At 47.2% G+C, this 21,765-nt stretch overlaps 1 protein-coding gene across 1 annotated transcript in view; it reads right to left on the reverse strand.

Annotated features, from left to right (window-relative positions):
• The window catches only part of pacrg (PARK2 co-regulated), a 129,998-nt gene extending 118,594 nt beyond the window's left edge, over window positions 1–11,404 (reverse strand). The window contains exon 1 of the mRNA XM_076018011.1: window positions 11,173–11,404. Within this exon, the coding sequence (XP_075874126.1) occupies window positions 11,173–11,241 (69 nt within the window). The 5' untranslated portion in view covers window positions 11,242–11,404. The remainder of the gene's footprint in view (window positions 1–11,172) is intronic.
• Between the last annotated feature and the right edge of the window lie 10,361 nt (window positions 11,405–21,765).

The following is a 21,765-nucleotide window of genomic DNA, read 5'->3' on the forward strand; positions in this document are numbered from 1 at the left end:
GACAGCAAAACAGGTGTCTGGGCCGCGTGCCCCATTCCGCTACCGTCTTCATTCCAAGACGCTGATGACAAGCATGAATCTTGGCTCTGCGGATGAAATGAGCAGCGGTGTCGCAGCGGCGGCGGAGGGGGGGGCTGTTGCAACAACAGACGCATGTGCACGCACAGCTCGGGTTTCTAGGAAACGTCATTGTGGAGAGAGCATAATTATGCCAATGATAAGAAAGTGGGATCTACAGTAGGGAAGGGGGGGGGGAAAGTTTCAAATTCATGCATTCTCGAATAAAAAATGTATGGATCATGAAATATTTGCAGAAAATCTTTTTGTGTTTGAAAAAGTTGGACACGACAAGTTGTTTTGCCAGTTATTCTTAACTAGAAAAACAACGCTGTTTTGAATATCGGCAAACATTTATCACGTTTAAAAAAAAAAAAAAACGACTTCCTGTAAACAGACGTAAACAGTTGGAGATCAACAACAACATCTGAATTTGTTATGATGTTGGGGAATATATCATTCCTATCCTGGATAACTGCTGAATACAAATGTGGTTCAAATTTTATTGTATTCTTATTTTTGAATGTCATTATTTTGTCTCTTATTGCCTATTTCGGGGGGGGATTTTTACTGCTTGTTAATAATGCTGTCTGCTCGTGGTAATCTTTCTGAATAGTTTTTGTTGCAAAAAAAAAAAAAAGAAGGAGAAAATTATTGCTAAACTAATTTCTAATCTTGCCCTGCACTTGTGGGAAGGGTCGCCGCTACCTTTCTGAAACATTTGAGTCGGAACCTTGGAGGTTTATGAGTGACTCCTGATGCGTTTTATGGCAAATACATGGATTACCCAAAAACTTTAGTCCACCGCTGTTTTCCCTGTTTAGGTGCAATCTCAGAATGACCTCCAAAAGTTTAGCCCAAGCCGTGAAAACTCTTTTCATCTCTAATCATAAAATGGGCACTCATCTATTTAAGAGGGGCGCAGCGGCAGCGCCCTCCGCCTCTTGAGTCGAACATGCCCGCCAATATCTTTACCCTCCGTCCCCTCATAAAAAGCCTGACTTCCATCACTCGCCTTGGCTTGAATCTTTATTCCTTTCCTTTTTCTTTTTTTTTATTGTGGCCCGTCCCCGAGGAATGTTGTCAAGGTAATGTGATGATGACCCCCTCTGACTCCTCATTAAACCACTCACTTATCAGTGCATCAAGTCAACGTCTTAAATGATAATGCGGGGAAACCGGAGCCCAGGCAGTGCAATTGACCTTAAGGGAGGAGAAGGGAAAAAAGAGGCTGTTGTCTTTCAATTCCATATCTTCATTTGAATCTATTAAACGTTTACACTTCAATCAGAAGGTCACAGCCGCGCGCGCTCGGAGCCAGACAGACGGTCGGAGAGGGGTCCGTCCGAATCGCCGGCCTCTAAATAGATGGTTGTCAGAGCGACGGATGGAAAGTCGAGTCTCTGTCGCCGCGCTTAACCGTTTGGCCGAAATCAAAGGCGGAGGGAAAAGGGGGCCTTCAAAGGACGGGCGGAGCCACGTCTGAGGCCAGACACGCTCTGGTGTGCTCAGCAGATAAGGCCAAAAGGTTATATTACTTTTTCTTCTGTCTCTCCCTTTGTTCTCATCCCGTCTTGAAGGAGTGAGAGGGAGGAGGGAGGGAGGAGGGAAGGATGGAGGGAGGGGTGGGGGAAGGCAGCTGGAGAGATTGAGCCACCAACGCGTTTGCTTTTTTTCCTGACGTGCTGGTCAAAGACTCGTTAGCCGAGTTAGCGCTGAGGTTTAATCGCTGAGGTTAAATCAGCGGAGGGGGCGCGGCGCCAGCCGTGACGGGGATGGTTCCCGACAGTATCCCAGGGCCCTCCGCCTCCTCCTCCCAGCCGCCTCCCAGCCGCCTCGCTCATCCCCCGCCTTCTGCCAGCCGGCTGCAGGAGAGCTGTTGCCTCGAGCGTGCCTTCGACTGGGAGCACTTTGACTTGGCGGGATGCGAGGCATGAGCCAAGCGGCAAAGTGATCCTCTGCAGAATTCTGGGTAGGAGCCGACACACACGCACACGCACACACACACACACACACACACACAATGCCTTTCAAATCGCTGAGGTTTTTGCAGGTTCAAGAACAGCACAGGCCCTGGAGCGCCATCATGTGAAGTTAGCAGCTGCACTTTATTTATTAATTTATTTATTAAAAAAAAAAAAAAAAGTGAATTTAGCACAATGAATGGTAGAACGGTTGCACTTTTCATCACCCTCCATTTTTAGAGGCGCGTCAGACAAGTGCAGATGTTTTTGATTTTTGAAGATTTTAATGCACACCCTCAAACCTGTCGGTGTGTGTGTGTGTGTGTGTGTGTGTGTGTGTGTGTTTATTATTTATCATCTTTAACGAGGCTTCATTAATCATGCAGGCTGGACTTTGTCATTGGTCCCCGGGGGTTGACTGACACGCAGCTCATTTGCAGCGTTGCTCAGCAGATTTTTAAAAGGTCACAGTGGCATCTTCCCACCGATAGTGGTTTTAAAAGATTTCCAAAGCAGCAAGGAAGCAAAACAAAGGGGCTTCTATTTGGCCTTATTGGGATGGAATAACATTGTCTGTCAAACTCATTGATTTTTTTAGGGGGGGCGGGGGGGTTTTCCTGGTGGTCTTCCAGTTATGTCGATGTCAGCAGTATGTGAGCTGCCACGGTTGACCCTGTTGAGAAGTGGAGAACACACACCTAACAAAGGCAGATTAGAAGAGGGAAGGGGGAGGGTGGCTGCTCTCCATCAAGGACGAGTCAGTGTCAGGACTGATAATGACAGAGGAGAGATGATTACAGGACTGTCAGTGAGGCACTTGAACAAACACCTCGCAGTTTATTTTCATCTCTAACTGGCAGTATGGACATTAAAAAAAGGATAAAGACCGGGACTGTATAATTCAACAAGATGAGAACAAAGGGATGCAAAGAAAACTGGCTGCCGTGCGCATGGGAAATTTCTTTTCCAGTCCGGGGCTGATCACATCGAGGACAATTGGGTGGCTAAAAATTGGATCCGACGCAGATCCCGAGCTGAGCAGCTACAGCATCTGGGACGCCTCAAAGTCGCCTCCTGGTGCGTGTTGTAGAAATGCAAAGACCAACAGGAGTGGAAGTAATTTTCTCTCCAGTGCGCATCGATGGCACTGGAGGCGCAGATGTGCGATGTTGAGGGAGGTATGTTTTATTTTTTTTCTTTTCGAAAAAGAAAAACAATCAGATCATGCTAATCAATAACTAGCTTACAAAGTGATGGCTAATGCAACTTGACACTTAAAGTTCAAGTGTTGGTGCTGGTCTGAGTCTCATGGCCTTTCCCTGCACTCCTTTATCTGGAAAGTCTTTTAAAACCCTTTGTTTGAAAGAGTTTTCCATCCATCCATCCATTTCTATTCCCGTCTGGAACCCACGCACACACAGGGAGAACATGCAAGCTCATTTTATTGAAATACGCAGCGAGGCGACAGTGCTAGCCACCTAGCGCCACCGTGTCGCCCGGAATGACTTTTATTTATATGTATTTGTATTTGCGAAGCCGCTCAATCATGAAAACTGCATCTGCATCAATGCAACAAGCCTGAATGTCAATAAACCAAATGGCCTGATTAGTGTAAAGTCATCAATTTACTGCCTCATCGTCACCGGGCCCAGTTAAACGCGGAACATCAGCTGCCAGCACGTCACACAAATTGATTTCACGGTCAGCCCTAAGTGTTAACGCCACACTCGGCATGTAGCGGATAAAAATATCCCACGTCTACCACAGCCGTATGTGTCAGACTGCGATTAAAGTGGCACTAAAGCGAGTCATTCTCCTCATCTCCGCCTTTCAGTTGAAATGGAACTTGAGCTTACGAACCGGCAACCTTTTTTTTTTTTCTTTTTCCCCCAGCGGTCGCAGCCACGGACACTACTCACGGATGAGGACACGGTCCTGGCTGTCCTCTGCGTTGGTTATCACATGACATTGGGCTAATTAAGTGGAGAGCTGAAAATAGAGGCCCTGCGAGGAGCAATAAACAGTCTCCATTAAAAGCCCACCTAATTAGGATGCGGGCTACAAGGGCTTGAAGGAGAACATAACAAACAGGGAGGCCGGAGGTAATTGAGGCGCAGGCGCTGAGGAAGGCGCGCATAATGGACACAATCATCCTTTAAGATGGAGGTGCTTCTCCACGTCGGCCCGGAGTTTACCAGATGGGGCCGGAAAAGGTCACAGGCGCCTCACAGTCACGCACTTCGGTTTGAGCGCCATCAATTATGGCCCAATCTATCAGCTGCCGCGCGGCGTGGAGAGCACTAGGTCTTACGATTCATTACTTCATTACTTCAAAAAAGCACAAAAAGTCATTGCACTTAAATAATGATTAAAGAGAAATGGCTTAGCTAGTCTTACTAGCTAGCCCTTTGTTAGTAGAGCTCCCTTACACCAGACCCGTGCAAAGTACGGCCCGCGGGCCACATCTGGTTGCTCAAACAACACAGTTGAGCTAATTTGACATTCCCTTCAACTGTGTTACTTGAGGAGCGCTCTAACCTACTTGCTAAAATCACGCAAACCGACCAGCAAGTGTTTCCTAGGTAACCTGAGTGCTTGAAATATCAACAAAAAAAAAATGAAGTCCCAACCTGTTTCTCTTGTCTTGATGTCACCTTCGATTCACCATTGTATTCACACAATGTCGGTGCGTCAATCTATTCTCCCCTTTTTTTTTTTCAAGCTTTAAAAGTAGTCGCACGGAACCAAACAAAGTCAACAAAGTTCAAGCGCGGAAAAACGGGGGATCTACGCGTCAGGCAGCGCTGCGGCCAGCGACGGCCTCGCGGCTGTGCGGTCGATCGATAGTAATGAAAACGCCGGCGCGCCTCCAAAGCCCGCCGCCGGTTTTAACCTGCTTCGCCACGACTCAATCCTTCCACAAATAACACGGCTGCCGAGGGGAGCGGAGACGGGGGCACACATTCGTGGCTCGTTCGATGCTCCGCACACCAACAAGCGCTCATTTTTTGGAAAGCACACCCAGGGGGCATTTTGGAGTGTTGCGAAAGGGGGAGTCACGCGTAGACGGCAAAACATCTGACAGCAGCACCGTCATCAATTCGGCTTGCGGTTGGGGGGAGAGAAACATAATAATCTTCACTGTGCACTTTATGACGCACACCACGTCTGGCACCATGGCGCGGAAGTGGCGATGTCTTTTCTTGTCTCCCTTGTGTTGTTTCCCAATGAGATGTTTCTGTACCTGGTGCTATTTGGAGGGATTTCTGGGGCCGTAAGTGAAAGCGAGCAGCGCAACTGTCTCATTTTGCAAAACAGGTCACACAATTGTTCAGCGGCCGTCACCGCAGGAGCAAAATCTTGGAGTTTTGTTTGACCGCCGCCGCCTAGTTTTGTGATCCGGCTTTGCCTCGGACCTCGCGGACTTCGCACAAAGCCGAGCTCTAATCTCGATTATGCAGATTCGGACGGGGCGGTTCGCCCGCCAACTCGCCGTGGACGGATCTCTGCACAGGAAATGAGCCGGATCAGTCGGCTTGACGTCCGTCGGTGAGTTTGTTGCGCGTCCAGCGTCGATCTGGGTTTCGCGGCCGGCCACGGCACATGTTGTCGGAGCGGTGAGAAAGAACGATTCCGGCGGAGAGCACAACATAATAAATAGATCCGTCTCTCTTAAAGCTTCCGAGGGTCCGTAAACAAATACCTGCTCTCGGCGGAAGTGACAGCGAGCTCATTTCAACTCAAACCTGATATCCTCGCCGCTCAGCCAATCAGCTCGGTGATGCCGCCTGCAATCCGCCAAAGCCGGAAGGGTTTTTCACATCTGAGACGAAGCTCAGATACACAACGAACCCCCGCACTAAACAAATGTGTTTTAATTTAAAGCAAATTGAATTCAGGGGGCGTCGTCTTAACTAGGTTTATATTGCAATTTGGAGTGTGATTGCATTTAATGAGGTTTCACAAAATTGTAGTTTCATTTAAAGCCTAATTAAGGATCAATTCTGCACTGTCAGTTTGATCAGACGGCTTAATTGATTAGGTTGCAAACAGCTGCGGGGTGAAACATAACTGACATCGACAAAGAAAGCTGGTTGACGCCGGAGGGATTTCTGGGAAGCAATTTAAAAACAAAATCAGCGGCGAAAACGCACACGTGTTGCGCGGTATCATGTTAAAGTGTAAATAGAACCTAATCTTCTAATAATTTGGGGGGGGGGGGGTGTCCGAACAAATCGCGTTTTCTCCTGGAACCAGCCAAACAGAAAAGGATGGAGTCGCAGGGTGAGACGGCGGCGAGACATTTTCTCCAGCACGACGTGATGCCGCTGTGTGGGGGGGGGGGGAGACGACAAGATATGGACGTCACGTTTGCAGAGTCTCCGTCCGTCCCGGTGGGTTAGCGAGGTGAGCCAGGGATGACGGAGTCGATGACGGCCGGTTGAGGTGAGGGCTGTGGCCGACCCAGGGGAGGAGGGAAGGGGGAAGCCAGCTCCATTTTTATCCCAGACACAGGGGCCAACAGTAAATGAGGCGCTGCTTGTTACACAGGCGGCCTATCAGCTGGCCAAGCCGCAGAGCCCGCCCACGCTGGGCGCCGCCGCCGGGTTCAGGTGCAGTTTGTATCGACCTGGCCTCTCAGGCGAACCGAGCGAGGCGCCGTCGGAAAAGAGCGCCGCGCCCTCGCACCTCGTCCCGTGTTGTGTCGTGCCGGGAGAAACATTTTGTTTGAGACACAAAAGTCTTCCTGACCTTCAAAGCATCACCAGAGGACCTGGTTAAGGTGTCTGCGGGAAAAGAAAAAAATAAAAATAAAAAAAAGACAAGATGGATTAACCTTTACAGGGGAAAAATGTGATGCCGGGACAGACGGATGCGAGGCAGGTGGAGCAGATGTAGCGACACTCTGATCAGCATCAACAAGCCAGCCGCTGGTTGGATCAGAACGGCGAGTGTCCGAGAGGTCGGAGAGCGGAGGCTGCGCAGACGCGACGCCAACGCGCTCCAGGTGCCACTTTAAGCAACAGTGGGGGGGGGGGGGTCATGTTCACACTCAGACATAATTGGCCAACACTGAGCATGACAGCCAGAGGAGTAATCCAGTCTGCTGAAAGTGGAAGGATTCCTTCCTTTTGCACTGATTCTCACGTCCACGTGTGGAACACATCCTGTTTACGTTTGAAACCATTGAAACAAACAAGGTCGTCCATATGAGACATCGACGTTTGTCAATATTATGCCAACGGAAGCAGGAGAAAAAGGACAAACAAGTTCAAGCTATTAAACAAGCTTTTTATGAGGTCAATTAGCTGGCAGGCCGTCTTCACTGCTGTGCCTGTTCAGTTCTTTGACATGTAAACCTTCACAACATTATGAATTTATCCTTTGTACATTGACATGGGAAGCCATTCATGTCTCTTCATCTCTCCAGGACCGTGGCAATGTCTGCCATCTCTCTCGCTCACCCCTGTTCTGCTTGTTTTGTTCTCATTTCTACATTTCTTTATTTCTTTTTTTTTTGTCACCCAGAAGGAATAAGCCTCCAACAGAGAAAATAACAGCTTTGTTTCCATCTCCACCCGGAATACAAGGTAACAATCTCCCAACCTGAATGTAAAGCGAATCTGTTATTTATTTTTCTTAAAAATGCCTGGGGATAAATTGTTAAAAAAAAAAAAGAGAGAGAAAGAAACAGAGAGAGAGAAAGAGAGAGGGAGAGAGAGAGAGATGGGCGGCAGGGGTGCTACTGATTCCATCTCTATGACCACAAATACTTTAAAGCATAATAACCCCTGCGTTTCCAGTCCCCGCACCCTCTTCACGGCTCGGAATGGCCTTGTCGTTAGCCACAAATCACGGCTCTCGGCGAGGCTGCGCCCTCTCTGCCTGTGATGTGTTTGTGGCCACGGGGGAGGCGAGAAAACAGGAGGCAACAGACGCCAGTGAGCCTCTGAAAAATGTAATGGTTTTGTTAAGGATTTGGTGTGGCGGCGACGGCGGCAGAGGGTATCGCTCATATATCAGACGAATCAGATCCTCTGGGGAGAAAGTGAATATTAAAAGGCTTTACAGGAGCCCTCCTCTTGACAGGAGATTTGTTTATGACCTTCAAGAAGGAGGGGGGAAAAAAACAAGAAAAAAACAGGAGGAATTCATGATGGCTCTTCTTTTGCATCTCGAGGCAATCCCAGCCATGACAGAGGGGAAGAAGAGAAAGAAAAAGAAAAACGAGACAGTTGCAGATTGGCGTGGAAAAGCCTCCCGTTTTGTCGGAATTGTGCAGCCTCTTTATTTGTCACGGGGGCCCGGATTCCCACGAGTGCACCGCGTAGCAGCAGGAAAAAGCTGCAAAAAAAAAATAAAAATCTTGAGAGCTCAGAAAGACGAAGACGTGGTGAAAAGTTTTGCATCAAAGCACTCCGGATTGGACCGTCAACATTTTCCGCTGCGCCGAAACGTGGGGAAGTTGGGAGTTGTTGCGCTGACAGGAAAATACTGAACTGACACTTTCTTTAAAATTAATACACGAAATTACTGCTGACCACGGCTCGGCTGCCTCGGCTCTCCCTCCAACACCACCAGCGCTCGATTCAGAGCTGTCGACGGATCACAAAAAAATAGAAAGAAGGAAAAAAATGAATTAAAAAAATCTCAAAATGAGCTATTCTTCAGACTTCCCGCAGCAGAAGGCTTTATCATAACAAAGGCAGGAAGGATGACGCCTTGTCAAGCTCGCAATGCGAGAAAACAAACACTGTAAGCCACAAGTGCCGGTTGCCACCCTTAAAGGGGGGATATTCTAATGAACAGTTTGGTGTCTTGGAGAAAGAGGTCTGGGATAATTGCCTGGGAGATCAGGCGAGGGAAGAGGGGAAGAGAATGCCTCAATCTGTCATTTTAAGCACCGTGACTGCTCGTGACACGCTTTGTTGCTCGCAGCCGTCGACGCCGCCTCCGTGTGAAGGTGCCAAGCGAGAATTAAAAGCAAGAGGAAGGAGAAATAAACAGACGGCAGTGACATGGCTCCGCCCGTTTCATGCGTTGCGATATTCCCCAGTCAAATACATGGAAAACCGCTCCAAACTTCAAGAGTCAAACTTGTGAACTGTCACAAGCTGACACAGTGATTGCGAGGTGTGTAGCGCAGTCATTCTAAACGGACCAATCAGGTCCCTACACTACTGCTCAATGCAGTTGGAAACAACCAAGCGCTTCCTATTGGTTCAAAGGGGAACTTGCTTGACAAACGTCGCCCTCCTGTGGCTAAACTTCATTATGTTTAATTAAAGCCTTTCCAAAACCAGTGAGAGGCAGACAGAGGTCTCAAGTGCTTTGCTTTGATTTCCTCTTGTTGTGCAAGGCAGCAGCCTGTTCGGTGCATTACCGAGTGTTTTTGCGGGAGGCTGTAAACACAGGGCTACGCATGGTGTTTTAGTGAGTCAATGCTAGTCAATGTGCCGGGTAGAGTCCAGTCTGAAAATAAGAATCTGTCAGTGAGAGGAATATGGGGGTCTTTAATTGGAACAACTGTGACATTCAAAACTGCAGTAGCTGAAAATGATTCAGATTCTATTTTTTCTGAATGGATCATGCGAGAATTCAGACATGAGGACGAGGCCGATGCGATGACTGATGGTGCTTTAACAGCTTGTCATCAGTTGGAGTTAACGAACGGTGACAGTTTGTTTTGCTGTTCATAAAACCAAACAGATCAGTTCTAGTCTCTTCCGGAAAACTTGTCCAAATTTCTGACAAAGAATTAATGTTTTGCATTCATCTACAATAACGAGTTGGACCAACGAGCCAATCGATAGGTTGCATCGATAAAATCTATTGTCATTTCCCAAAGCCTGATTCATCCTCATTTGCAGTAAATGAGAAAAAGTCTCCATGTTTACAGATGAGTCTGTCCCACCGTCACTGCAGGAAGAGTGTAACAGTGACTCCAGTTCTGAAAATACAATTGAAGCTAAATATAAAACTGACAGTATATGTTAAGGCCAAATATCCCGCAATGGGCCTTTAAAGGGCTACAAAAATGTCTTAGAGGTCTGGCTTGTATGACTCGACTTGACACCATATGTCCACTTTAATATCTGGTTAAATATTAAGCAGATGCTCTCGTTGAAACGTGCATTTTAATAAAGCAAGTTCAGAAGCTGTAAAAATGTTGTTGTTTTTTTTCTGTGTAATTACACATAATTTTTTAAAAAAGGCACTAAACCCTTCTTACATTGCCAATGTTCAGTAAATCTGGATATTGTGATGGCATTTTTTTTAAAAGGTCTTAAAGAGGGTTGAGGAGGAGAACAGTCAGGCTGCTCCTCACACACACGCATGCACACACGCACGCACACAGGAAAACTGGATCACATCACAGCGGTCCTGAAATCACAGCGCCGGCTTCCTGCGAGCCAAAGGATGGATTTTTAAATCTTATTACTTGCCTACAAAGCAGTGAAAGGTCTCACGACAGAAATACATCTTGGAACCACGGGTTTTGTTCTGAGAGCCCTCAGGTCATCTGGGACAAATTTACCGTGTGTGTGCGCGTGTGTGTTTTCAGGACCAGAGCTAAATAAGGAGAAGCAGCGTTGCGTCCCTGTGCTCCTCACAGCTCAGCTGAAACAAAAAACTATCGCCTGCTTTCAGTCCAGGCAGGAAACACTGGAGCAGGTCAATTTCAAGTTTTCTCCCCGTTCTGCTTTTATTGTTGCGCTAAAAGCATTTTGATCACCTGATTATTCAGTTTTGTTTTGTTTTTGTTTTAAAGGTTTCAATTTAATTGCAACATGATCATTTTTAATGTCATTGAATTAATGTTTTCATGCCTCAGGAGCACTTTGAGGCGCCTGGTGTGCGAATGGAGCCGCACAGATAAACTTGCCTCAAGCTTGGAGAAATAGAAATGTTAAATGTAATGAAATTCCTGTTGAATAAACATGCAAATTGGCATAACATAAACTTCAGTTGTTCACATTGTTGTTTGGCTTAAACCCAACCAAGTAGAGATACTTCCTACAGACCTTGAATGCATCTTTTTGTCCACACACGACGCTTCCAGGCCACCCCCGAAACAAACAGAATAGAACAAGTCCGACACGAAGTCCATGTAATCCGAACCATCACGAGCTCTAATAGAGTGACTCACCACCGAGTTCCTCATGGCGGCCTTCAGAGTGAAGCCCTGCGCTTTGACTTCGGTCTTCCTTCTCAACATCCTCACACAATGTAATCCAAACAGAGGGTTTAAAAAAAAAAATGAAACGATGAGCCCAGTATCACTTGAAATCCGTGTGTTTCTGGGCGCGTTTCCCCCCCCCCTGGTAATGTTGTCGGACAGAGTTGGAGACGCTTCGTCCTGGTTGCTGCGAGACGCTTGTTTCTCCGTCACCATGGAAACTCCGGCTCAATGCGGCAAGCGGAGCAAAGTGTCGCGATTCACTGCAAGCGGCGCTGAAATGAATCTTTTTTTTTTTTTTTTTTTTTTTTTTTTTCCCTCGCTTTGATTTGCATCTGTCAACATGTTCACCGCAAATGAAACGCTACAAGTCGCCCGCACGTCTTTAATAACTACAAACGTATATTTCATCATCATCATCATCATCATCATCATCATCATTATTATTATTATTATTATTATTATTATTATTATTATTATTATTATTATTATTACATCTAGAAATAAAATTTAAAAAATGAGGCTATATAAACAGACTAAAAGATAAAGCACCAACTGTTTGCTGTGTTTTGATTTGTTCCTCCTTGTGATAAAAGGCTGAAGTCCTTGAGAAGATGTGTCCATAGAAATCCAAAGTGTGACTTTCAAGGTATGGCATTCAGACGCTCAACACATTTCTGGGAAACCTGTCAATATCTTTTTACTGCATCACAGTTAAATATTAAGACGCGCCATGTACGGCGTTGCAAGGGCAGACCTGCAAAACATTGTGCGGCGCACAAACAGGTGATTTTTGGTCGGCAAACTACACGAGTTACCAGGCTGCTCTTTCAACTGCTGGCGGTGTGAAGGAAACACAGACGCGGCTCGCGGAGAGGAGACCACTGCAGCCATGTCGCTAAATAACAGACCAGACAGCCGCTCCGACTGCCGTCAGGCTGCTTCCACCCATTGGCCATGAACACAAAAAACATCAGTCTGGTCCAGCTTCACACGCCAGACTGTTTTCTTCTTCTATTTTTTTCATCTGCGTCTGTAAAAGTGTCACTTCTTGCAACAGCCCCAGGCCCCGTCACGCTCCCGTCTCGTCAGCAGAGGTTCGATCACACCCTGAGCGCATCATTACAGTCTTTGCAGCAGAAGTAAATACCTAATGATGCTCTTTGTCAGGTAGATCAAGTATTGACTGTCAATAGGCTGGTTAGAGACAGGCCCCAGCTTTGAATCATTCCAATTTGAGGATGCGGCACTTTTAATCTTCCCGCTATCGTCTTTTGCCTCAGGAGACCGTCTCGGGTGAACCGGTGCAACTGTTATTAATCTTCAGCGCACAGGCAATTTCTCTAAAAGCCCCTATTTGTTTTTTATGGCTCCATCGAGAGAGAGAGAGAGAGAGGGAGAGAGCAGGGTATAGCAGCAGGAAAGGAGACTGTAAACAAGGTATGCAGCGAAGGCAAGTTATGTCCCTGTCAGCATTGAACAGCGGCCTCCCTCGCTCCCTCCGCGCGCCGCTCCCCCTCCCCCTGAGAGGATTAAAAAGAGGAAGAGGGGAGTTTTCAGAGAGCAAACTGGAGCGTCAGCACGAATTCGGCCGGACTGAGAAATGGCTGTTCAAACAGCGCGGCGCTATCTCGCCCCTGTGAGTGCACAGTCAGGACGGGAAGCGGCTCTTTGTGGCAGGCTGGAACACAAATTATGTGTGAAATACAAAATAAATCTTTAGTTATGCCAATCCCCGCCCCCGACGGCCCCCTCCTCCCCCCAACCCGCATCCACTCACGCTCTGCACGTTTATGGGCGAGCGCGGGTGTGAGCGGCGTGAGCTTTTTTGGCGGCCGATCACCGCAGTCCCTCATTTTCGTGCAGCCGCCTCAAGGACACGCGGCGACCAAATTGACGCAGACGGGTGGGGTTCATTTGCATTTCCTGCCGCTAATGACGTATCGAGGAAGAGCACAAGGTTTGGCAGGAAGGGACGGAAATAATAAACGGGGGCGGAGGCGGGGTACACAGCATCCAGACAGCGAGAGCTACCACAAAGCACAAAGCGGCTTTAATGAATGTGTTATTTCTCCCCCCCATTTTTCTTGCTACTTCATCGTTACGCCGTTTGTGTCGTTTCATCAACAGCTTATTTGCCGGGCCACCTTCAGGCTCGGCAACCTTTGTCCACCGTGGGGGGGGGGGGGGGGGTGAACAGCAATTATCATTAGAGCAAGGAAGCAGCACCAACAAAAGCAAGAAGAGCCCCAGAGGGCAGCGCAGACTTTGCAGCAGCCGCCAATTACCATCACACAAGACAAACAGGCCGGGCCATTAGGCTGCAGGGACGGCGGCCGGAACGAGCCGGGCCAGAACAGAATATCAGGTTGGGAGAAGCCACACTGTGTGCGCGATACACCAGCGGTAGAAATGCGATAAAGCCATTCAACACAAAAAGCGAGTCCAATTTGCGGATGTTGGATCGGTTTCGGCGCAGAACAACGACACGTGAGCTTTTAGGCCCAGTTAGAGATGAAAATTCAGTTATTTAGCAAAGTCTTGGAAAATTCATTGTGCTGCATTGTTTTCTGCTACTGCATGTTGTGACAAACGCAGTTAAAGTAGTGGAAGTCACAGAGAGACATAAAACCATCAAGACAAGAGCAGTGAAAATAAGATCACACCATAGTTCCTGAGAGCCTGATCCAAAGATGGCTTGTAATTAAATTACATTCATTAACATTTGAAAAAAAAAAAATTGCAACTTAAAAAATATCTCAGTTGCAAACGTTAAAAAGGAATCAGGGTAAAAATTAAACATCAGATATTTATTTAGCCAGCTGAACTTTCTGGAGTGTATAATTTGTTGACTTATTACACCAGTTGCTGCACTAGAACTCACAATAAATCATCACATAAAATCCCAGGCATTGCAGCTCCCAACTTCAATCTCTGGCAAAAAAAATGCAACGGCCTCAATAAAAATGTTCACACGTCAGGATTTTGATTTATATTCAAAGTGTTGCCGCTTTACAACCTGAGCTGTCCATCACAGAGAGATTTTGTAGTAAATAGAAAGCCGACAGAACGAAGAAGAATCCTAAATCAGGCTCTGTCCTTTGTTTGAACTTGTTGTGAATAAATGTGCCAAGGGAAAAATAGGTGGGGAAACAAAGTCATTCTGACCTGCAGCAGTGACTGTCCGCAGTATCCCACAGTTTGATGCCTTTCTTCATCTGCAAATTTACATCTTGATTATCTTTCCAAGCTTTTCCCTTGCTAAGACTGTCATGTCAGATGTGCTACGTGTGGGAAAACAAACTGTCCTAGCAGCAACAAAAAAATAATATATAAATAGAACTTACAGGTAGCCGTGGCAGGAAGATGTGAAATCCAGATGTCCAAGAAATAGCAATCATAATCCATCATGACAGGGAAGGAATCCAAGATGATCTCAAGGAGAGAGAGAGTGAGAATCTTGGGGAAGTGCAGGAAGGAAGTTCACTCAGTGACCACCAAATTGAAACAACAAAAGGATGAGCCGCACATTGCAAAACAGCAACAACTCTTTGCCCCATCTTATTTATTTATGTGTTCAAAACATTAAATGGGAAGAAACACACACGTTGAAAATGTTATTCACACATTAGAGGAAAAAAATCTTGGCCATGGTGGATTCATTCATGGTAAATCCGATGGAACACAGAGAGAGTCCTGTGGTGCTCGTCTCTGCAAAGCTCGTCTCATGCACAAAGATATGAAGCGGCCAACAGCAGAAAGACCCCAAACAGCGGCTTTGTTATTTTATTTTTTATTATTCTCTATGAAACAACAGAAGTTTTGGCCATCGGCGCTGCAAGTCCGGCCTCCCGCGAGGCCTTGACGAACCCGGAGCCGCAGATCTCTTCAAATGGCCGGCAACATGTGACGCGGGGGCCTGCAGTTGTACGACGGGGACCCGCTTACGAAGCTGCGGCGCATTGATCGTCGCGCACTGCAGAAGCCCCTGCAGTACGGGAAGTTGGTGTGTCTCTGTCTGCAGGTGTTCACTCCAACAGGCCCACTGGACCGTGCCAGGCAACAATCACACGCAGGCCCAGAAGATGAATTTCGTGGGCGATAGCCGCGCCGTGGCTGATTGTTTACACGATTGCATTTGTCAAAGGCGTTACTGAACAAACCTTTATTGTTCCCCTCAATTAGTCGCCTGTGCGCTGGAGCGCGCTGGTGATGCGCGGGCCGACCTGTAACCTGCGTGCGCCCTGACACAGACGTCACGAAACACAACAACAACAAGCAGAGAGGGAAAGATTAGCGAGTTTTAGGATGATAGTTGGAAATGTTTTCAAGGGTTTTATTATCTTAGGCTGTCATATTATACTTGGTTTGTCCAAAGAGAGACTCTAGGGTTATATTATTGTATTTTGTCCGTTGTTGTTTCATGCACTTGGCACTTGGAAGCGACATTAGCCCATAAAGGCTGTTTCCAAGCACTTTTTTTGACGGAATAAAAAAGCCATGTTCAAAAACATATTGGTCTATTTAATGCTTGCGGTCAAAAAACGCTGACCCGTGCACCACCAGAGCGTGCCCGTTATCTCGGCCCAGCCTCAGGCTCCCTGCGTCTGAACGCTTCGTGACACGTCGTCACTCCCGCCGCTTGAAGCGAACACCTCACCTTCCCAGGCTCTCACTTCGCACCCACCGGTCAATGTCACGTGAACCAGAACGTGTGAACAGCGACACCAGCGATCCCAGTAGGTTGCAAATGGCCGGGGCCTTCCTCAGCCAGGCCAGCGCTGCGGCTGGCGTGAGGGTCGGAGGAGAGGAGGATGGCGACGAAAAGGGAGAGGGCGAGCGCGAGCGCGAGGAAACAGTAGCGTGTGCAGATTCTTCGGTTTCCATTTTTAAGGGTTCAATAGGAAAGAAAAAACACACCCACACACATTGTGCGCTGATAGATAGCATGGTCGCACGGCCATGGGAAGCAAAAAGAAAGAAATCTGATTCAGGGGCTCAGAATACCACTTCAAAATCTGCAAAAGAAAACATTGGTTAAATTAAACCCAATGTTGAGAAATATAACGTAGAGGGTTTCAGGCACAGGAGACAAACAAATCAGCCTTTATTATTCCTTTGGCCCAAAATACTGAACATCAAACTGTCACTGGGCACTCACTTCAAGACAAGTAGAGGCCAGTTGTACAGGAGATACAACACAGAACACAGCTGAGTTCACACCAAAGCCGACACGGCACTCACACATACGAAAGCTGGCTGTGAATTGTGTGTGGCGTAAGTGGACGCAGGTTGGGTCCGAGTTAGGCTGAGTGACATGGCTGTGCACAACCAGCAGGCAGCACGTCATGCACAAAAAGATATAAATCTGCATGCACCTGCTGTGAATGTGACATTTTTTTGTGTGCTGAAAGTGAGCGCCGAAACACAACTTGAAAAAAAGAAGTGTTTGGTCAGCATGGGCAACGCTAGCCCTATTTTGGGAGCACTGTTACTGGTCCTACCCTAGTCAGAATTCCATCTTCATTTCATCTCTGATGAATCTGATAGAACCCAATGACTCATCTGTGGCGAGTTTGTTTCAGGTGCAGAGACTCTGCACCTGAACAACGCTCGGCTGTTGTAAATGCAACAACACTGCTGCATATCTGTCTCCTCAGGTTCCTCTCTGTGTTTGCCGAGCCACTGTACACAACAAGCTCTAAAGCAACCCACCCGCTGTCTGGCAGGGGCGAGTCGATTCGAGTCACGGCCGACAGCTTGATTGCATAAGTTCTGCCATCATCCGGCTGATTACTTGTAGGTCAGTGCGTGCCTCACGTCCTTCAGCGATGCATCAGGCTAATAAAAAAGTGAGTTGGAAAGAACAATAAGTCGTCTTTAAATTGGTAAAAGGCTTTCAGGGTTTTTTAGTCAAAAGCAGTAATGTTATTGTTATCGTATGTTATCGTTATTGTTAGTTGAGTAGTAAAAGTCAGAGTATCATCTGTCAAACCTTAGAGACATATTTAAACACCTTTTATTGACATTTACACGCCATAAAAACAAAAAAAGGAGAATAAGAAAATAGTTTTGCTTTTAGACACTTTTGAATAAAAACAAGAAACAAATGTACATAGAATATCATTTCCCACCGGTAAATTACATCTTCCAATTTAGCCGTAGCAGCCTGTGATTCACCGTGTATGAGCATCTCCCGAACATTTCGTATTAAGTGGAGGCTCCTTTTTCAGCCGAAACCATTCAAATGAGTTCCCCGCTCGTTCCCCGAATCAAAGACGCGTCAAACAAACAACATCCCCGCGGCGGCAAACTGTCAACGGCTGGGCAAATGCAATTTGCTTTAAAACAACCAGCCGGCGTGGCTCCTCACCTCAGCTGACTGCCTCTCCTCCGGCCTGCATGTGGATCCTTCAAATGGAGAGAGACAGGCGTTTACAGAGCTGGTGCATTTCACAGTAGATCCCTCTAAGTGAAGATGATACCCAAGGATCCGATCACATGTGGGCAGATGGAGGTAGAAATAAGGGGCAATGCGAAGGTGGTTGTATTTTTGTTGTGTTTTTTTTTTTTTTTTTTACCTGAGGTAACAGCGAGAGGCGTCTCTGCTCGCCTCACATCTGCCTCTCTCCTCCCGCAGCTCCAGCGTGGAAGCCTTCCTCCCCGTCTCTCATCTCGCTGACATCTTGGCTCCGTTAATTGCAACATTTGCAGGCCGTGTTGGTATTCAGGTTAGGCCGCTCAAACAGATGGTGTTTAACTTTAAATATTATTAACACGTCCCAGCACTCTAAGATCCTGGGTGGCGGTTATGGGGAGAAGCAGACGCGCAGGTGAAATTATCTCAATTCCCAAAAGAGCATCAGCGGAGGGCATTAGCATTTTAGCTGAGTGCTTTTTTTCTCATATTATTAAATTCCAAGGGGTGAAAAAAGCATTTTTGTTTTATGTTTAGCTCTCAGAATCAGAAAGATATTTCAACCCCAAACTCCTTTCATTTCACAATGAACCGAGTGGGAGAAGAAAGGCATTCAGATTTCTTTCCTTCTCAACCCGAGTGAAGCAATGCAAAAAAAAAAAAAAAAAAAAAAAAAAAGCCACAGAGGAAACAAACACCGTGCACGAGTGCACTGAATCGAGTTGAAGGTACCTGAGGAGGAAAACAAACGGGTGGGTGGGTGGGAGCCCCTGAAATATATATGGCAGCCTATCTTGACGGGGGCTTGCAAATGCACTTAACGGCCGGGTGGCGGGAGAGGTGTCGGAGAGGCGCGGGTGACGTGGAGGGTCTGGAAGGCAGCGAGAAGTCAGGAGAGGACGAGTCGGGGAGAAGACAACAAGCAGGAAGGGGGGGGGGATAAAAGCGAGCTGTTGCTTTTACATAGTGCAGAGCTGCATTTGACAGTCGTGTGTGTGTGTGTGTGTGTGTGTGTGTGTGTGTGTGTGTGTGTGTGTGTGTGCGCGCGTGTGCGCGTGTGCGTGTGTGCACGTCAGTCGTGGAGCCTTTTGCATTGTTGTTTCGGTCTCAGTGCGAGAGAGAAAAAAGCCACCTTTGTTTAGTATATACAGTCAGTCTTGTTTGCGTTGGTGCGTGACAGAGAGAGGAAGAGAGGACGGAGGACGGAGGGATGGAGGGAGGGAGCGCGGGCAAAAAAAAAATAAAAATAAATATATAGAGCGGCCGCGAGAGCAGAAGGAGGCCGTGTTCCTGAGCATGCACCAGCGTGTCACATCATATTTGTCACAGCGGAAGGGAGATCACCCCGGGTCCCGGGTGCCCTGACCCTGAAGCCGGCTGGCTGCTGCGTTTGGTGTGGCCGCGTCTCCGCGATTGTGACGCCGCGGATCAGTGACCCTCGGCCGCCCCGGTAGCCACCTCTGGAGCGGCCGGCACATATATTGAACTTTTGCTTGCACCAGAGGGAGGCGCAGCACGTGTCTGTGTGAACGTGTGGGTGGGTGTGTTGGTTTGAAGCAGCACCACAGCAGCCCCGCCGCATATGGCAAAAAAAAAGAAAAAAGTTTGGGGCCGCATGCAATGAGCACGCGCAGGAGTGCCGCCTCCCATCGTGTGTCTTGTAAGTCACGTGATGCATCAGCCTATCAGAACGAGCCGATATAGCAGCACGTACAGCACTGCAACGTCACACTGGGAATATAAAACTCTATTCCAGAAATTCTCTGGCCTACATTTTTTAGAAAGATCAAAAGTTCACAACTTAAAAATCTATGATTTATTATGACCCACATTTCAGGTCGGATGTCATCCTATCAGCTCTTTTACAGGCATTTATTTTTGTACTGCAGTCTTTGGAAAGATTTTTTTTTTTTGGGCCGCGTGGGTGCAGTACCTCAAGTGGCCACTGGAATAAATGCCAAGCTGCTAAATTGTCAGTCTGGTATCCTGCTCTTGCAATTCATACATGGTGTGGAGGCATGAAACTTCCGTAAGAACTAGTAAAGTTTTACGTTTAGTTTTTTCCCTTTTTTCGTTTTGACGTATCGCTCAGCAAGCGCCATTCCTAACACCTCTCGCTCAGGAAGAACCGAAGGAGGATATTAATCTCTGCAAAGCAAAAAAAAAAAAAAAGAAAAAAAGGGTTGACTTCGGCTCGAGCTCATCTGCGCTCTCTGATCAGTACTTAACAGGTGCAAGAGTTCTGCCTCAGTTGCCCTGGAGACAGTCAATTTAAAGGGCAGGCAGCCCAGCGCCTGTTCTCACTCAGGCTAATGGAAAGAGACTGCGTTTGCGTCGCCGCTAAGTGCAACCTCCCGCCGTGTCAAAGTGACATTTTGTGACGGACTCAAGTTGCTAGAGAGATAATAAAGCGTCCAACATCTGTCCATCAATACGCAAATCGGCACACAAGGTGCAACATTTAAGATGTTAACTTTATCCGAGCGATTTCATTCCACTCAGAAACACTTACAGCTTTCAGTTCCGGCAGATACAGAGATTTTTATCCAGGGTATCTCGCAGATCTGTCCCAGAATGCTCCCTGCTTTTTGTTTGTTTGTTTGTCTCTTTATTTGTCACGGCTGTCGGAATACGAGCAGACCAATCAGCATCCCTCGCGGAGATAGTGGGGGGGGGGGGTAGCAGAACAAAACAAGGTGTCACTGAAAGTGGGGTGATGCGAGGGCGGGGGAGGGGGCGCACACCCTGCTCGATTGGTCATCATTGGTGATGATGTCACTGAGGGTTGATGACGACGGAGGAAATTCAACCGCAGCACACAAAAAAAACAAAATGACGGAGCCAAACACAAGCGGCAGATTGTTTTTCCTCAGAGTGCTGCATCAATCAAAAACACTTTGAGGCCGCCGCAGAGGGAGATAGACGGCGTTATCTTAAAGACCGCCTCGCTCAAATGAAAGGCGCCAACTGCCGGCAATTACCTTCTCTTGTTTCTCCGTTTGAAATGGAAAAGACAGACACGTCTTCCTGCTCGGGTGAACCCAGTCAGGATGCGACCTCTGCAAATCATGCAGGCAAATAAGACTGTTTTTTTTTTTCTTCTTTAACAGATTGGGTTCATCGTTGAACCCGCACAAAACTGAAATATTCCGCCATGCCCATCAGAAATGTGCCAGTGTGGTAACCGAAACCCCTCCGACCTCGGAGCTTTTGTTGTTGTGCAGCAGGAGCAAAAGAAAAAAAAAAAAAACTAAATCAGCACATTATGAAATGCTCTGTTCATTTCCTGGCCCTCAGCTCGGAGTTCAGGTGTGTGAAGCGTCTGCTGCTTTTTCTGGCCTCACCTCTGGGCTCCGAGCAGCCAAAGCAATTACCTAAACAAGCCTCTGTAGTTCCTTCCTGTGCGCAAGACGGGCCAGGCGTGCCAGATTTCTTTCTGGGTTTTAACAGCGGGCGAAAAAGAAAGCTTTCTGCCGGCTCACTCGGCTCGAACACAGCCTCCCACTCGAGACCCCCACTCGCAGGCGGCAGGATGCTTTTCAGGTCCCTGCCGCCGCAGCCGCCGTCTCTTTCTCCTTCGCAACATGTCTGCATCTTTTCTTTGATTAATTAGCTCCCTTCACATAAAGAAGTAAAGCAAACATCTCCGGCGGATTACGGGTTTATTATTTGCCAAGGTTTACAGAATGAAAAACAGCAAGAAATAAGTGGGCTTGTATTTCTTTACACTTGTTACGGATGCAGCTGTGGCATTTCATCTCAACTTTACAAGGTGAAACAGCTCTTTTTCATCTTGCCTCAATGCTGCCTTCAGGTGACAGAGCAATTACGTCTCGCCTTAAGAATAAAAACAAGATAAGATTTCTACTGAAAATACATGCCTAGTTAAGTTTTTGGTCGAATGCGCAAACTTTTAAAGTCACTTCTAAAGTGCTCGCTGCTCCACTGAAAAGTTGAGCCTCTCTTGGAGGATGTGATCGCTGGAATGTATACAGCTGATCAATCTGCCAATAATTCCCTTACTAAGCTCCCAGTCTGCCTCCCCAGAAGGATGACTGAGTTGTAATCGTAGCCACAGCTCTTAATGTGTCCCCCCCCCCCTGCTTGGCACCTGGCTGAATAATTTATGCAAGAGTAAAATGATC

This window comes from Nelusetta ayraudi, unplaced genomic scaffold, assembly GCF_046127955.1.
Source record: "Nelusetta ayraudi isolate G7.1 ecotype Tasmania unplaced genomic scaffold, CSIRO-AGI_Nayr_v1 ptg000007l, whole genome shotgun sequence".
Lineage (NCBI taxonomy): Eukaryota > Metazoa > Chordata > Actinopteri > Tetraodontiformes > Monacanthidae > Nelusetta > Nelusetta ayraudi.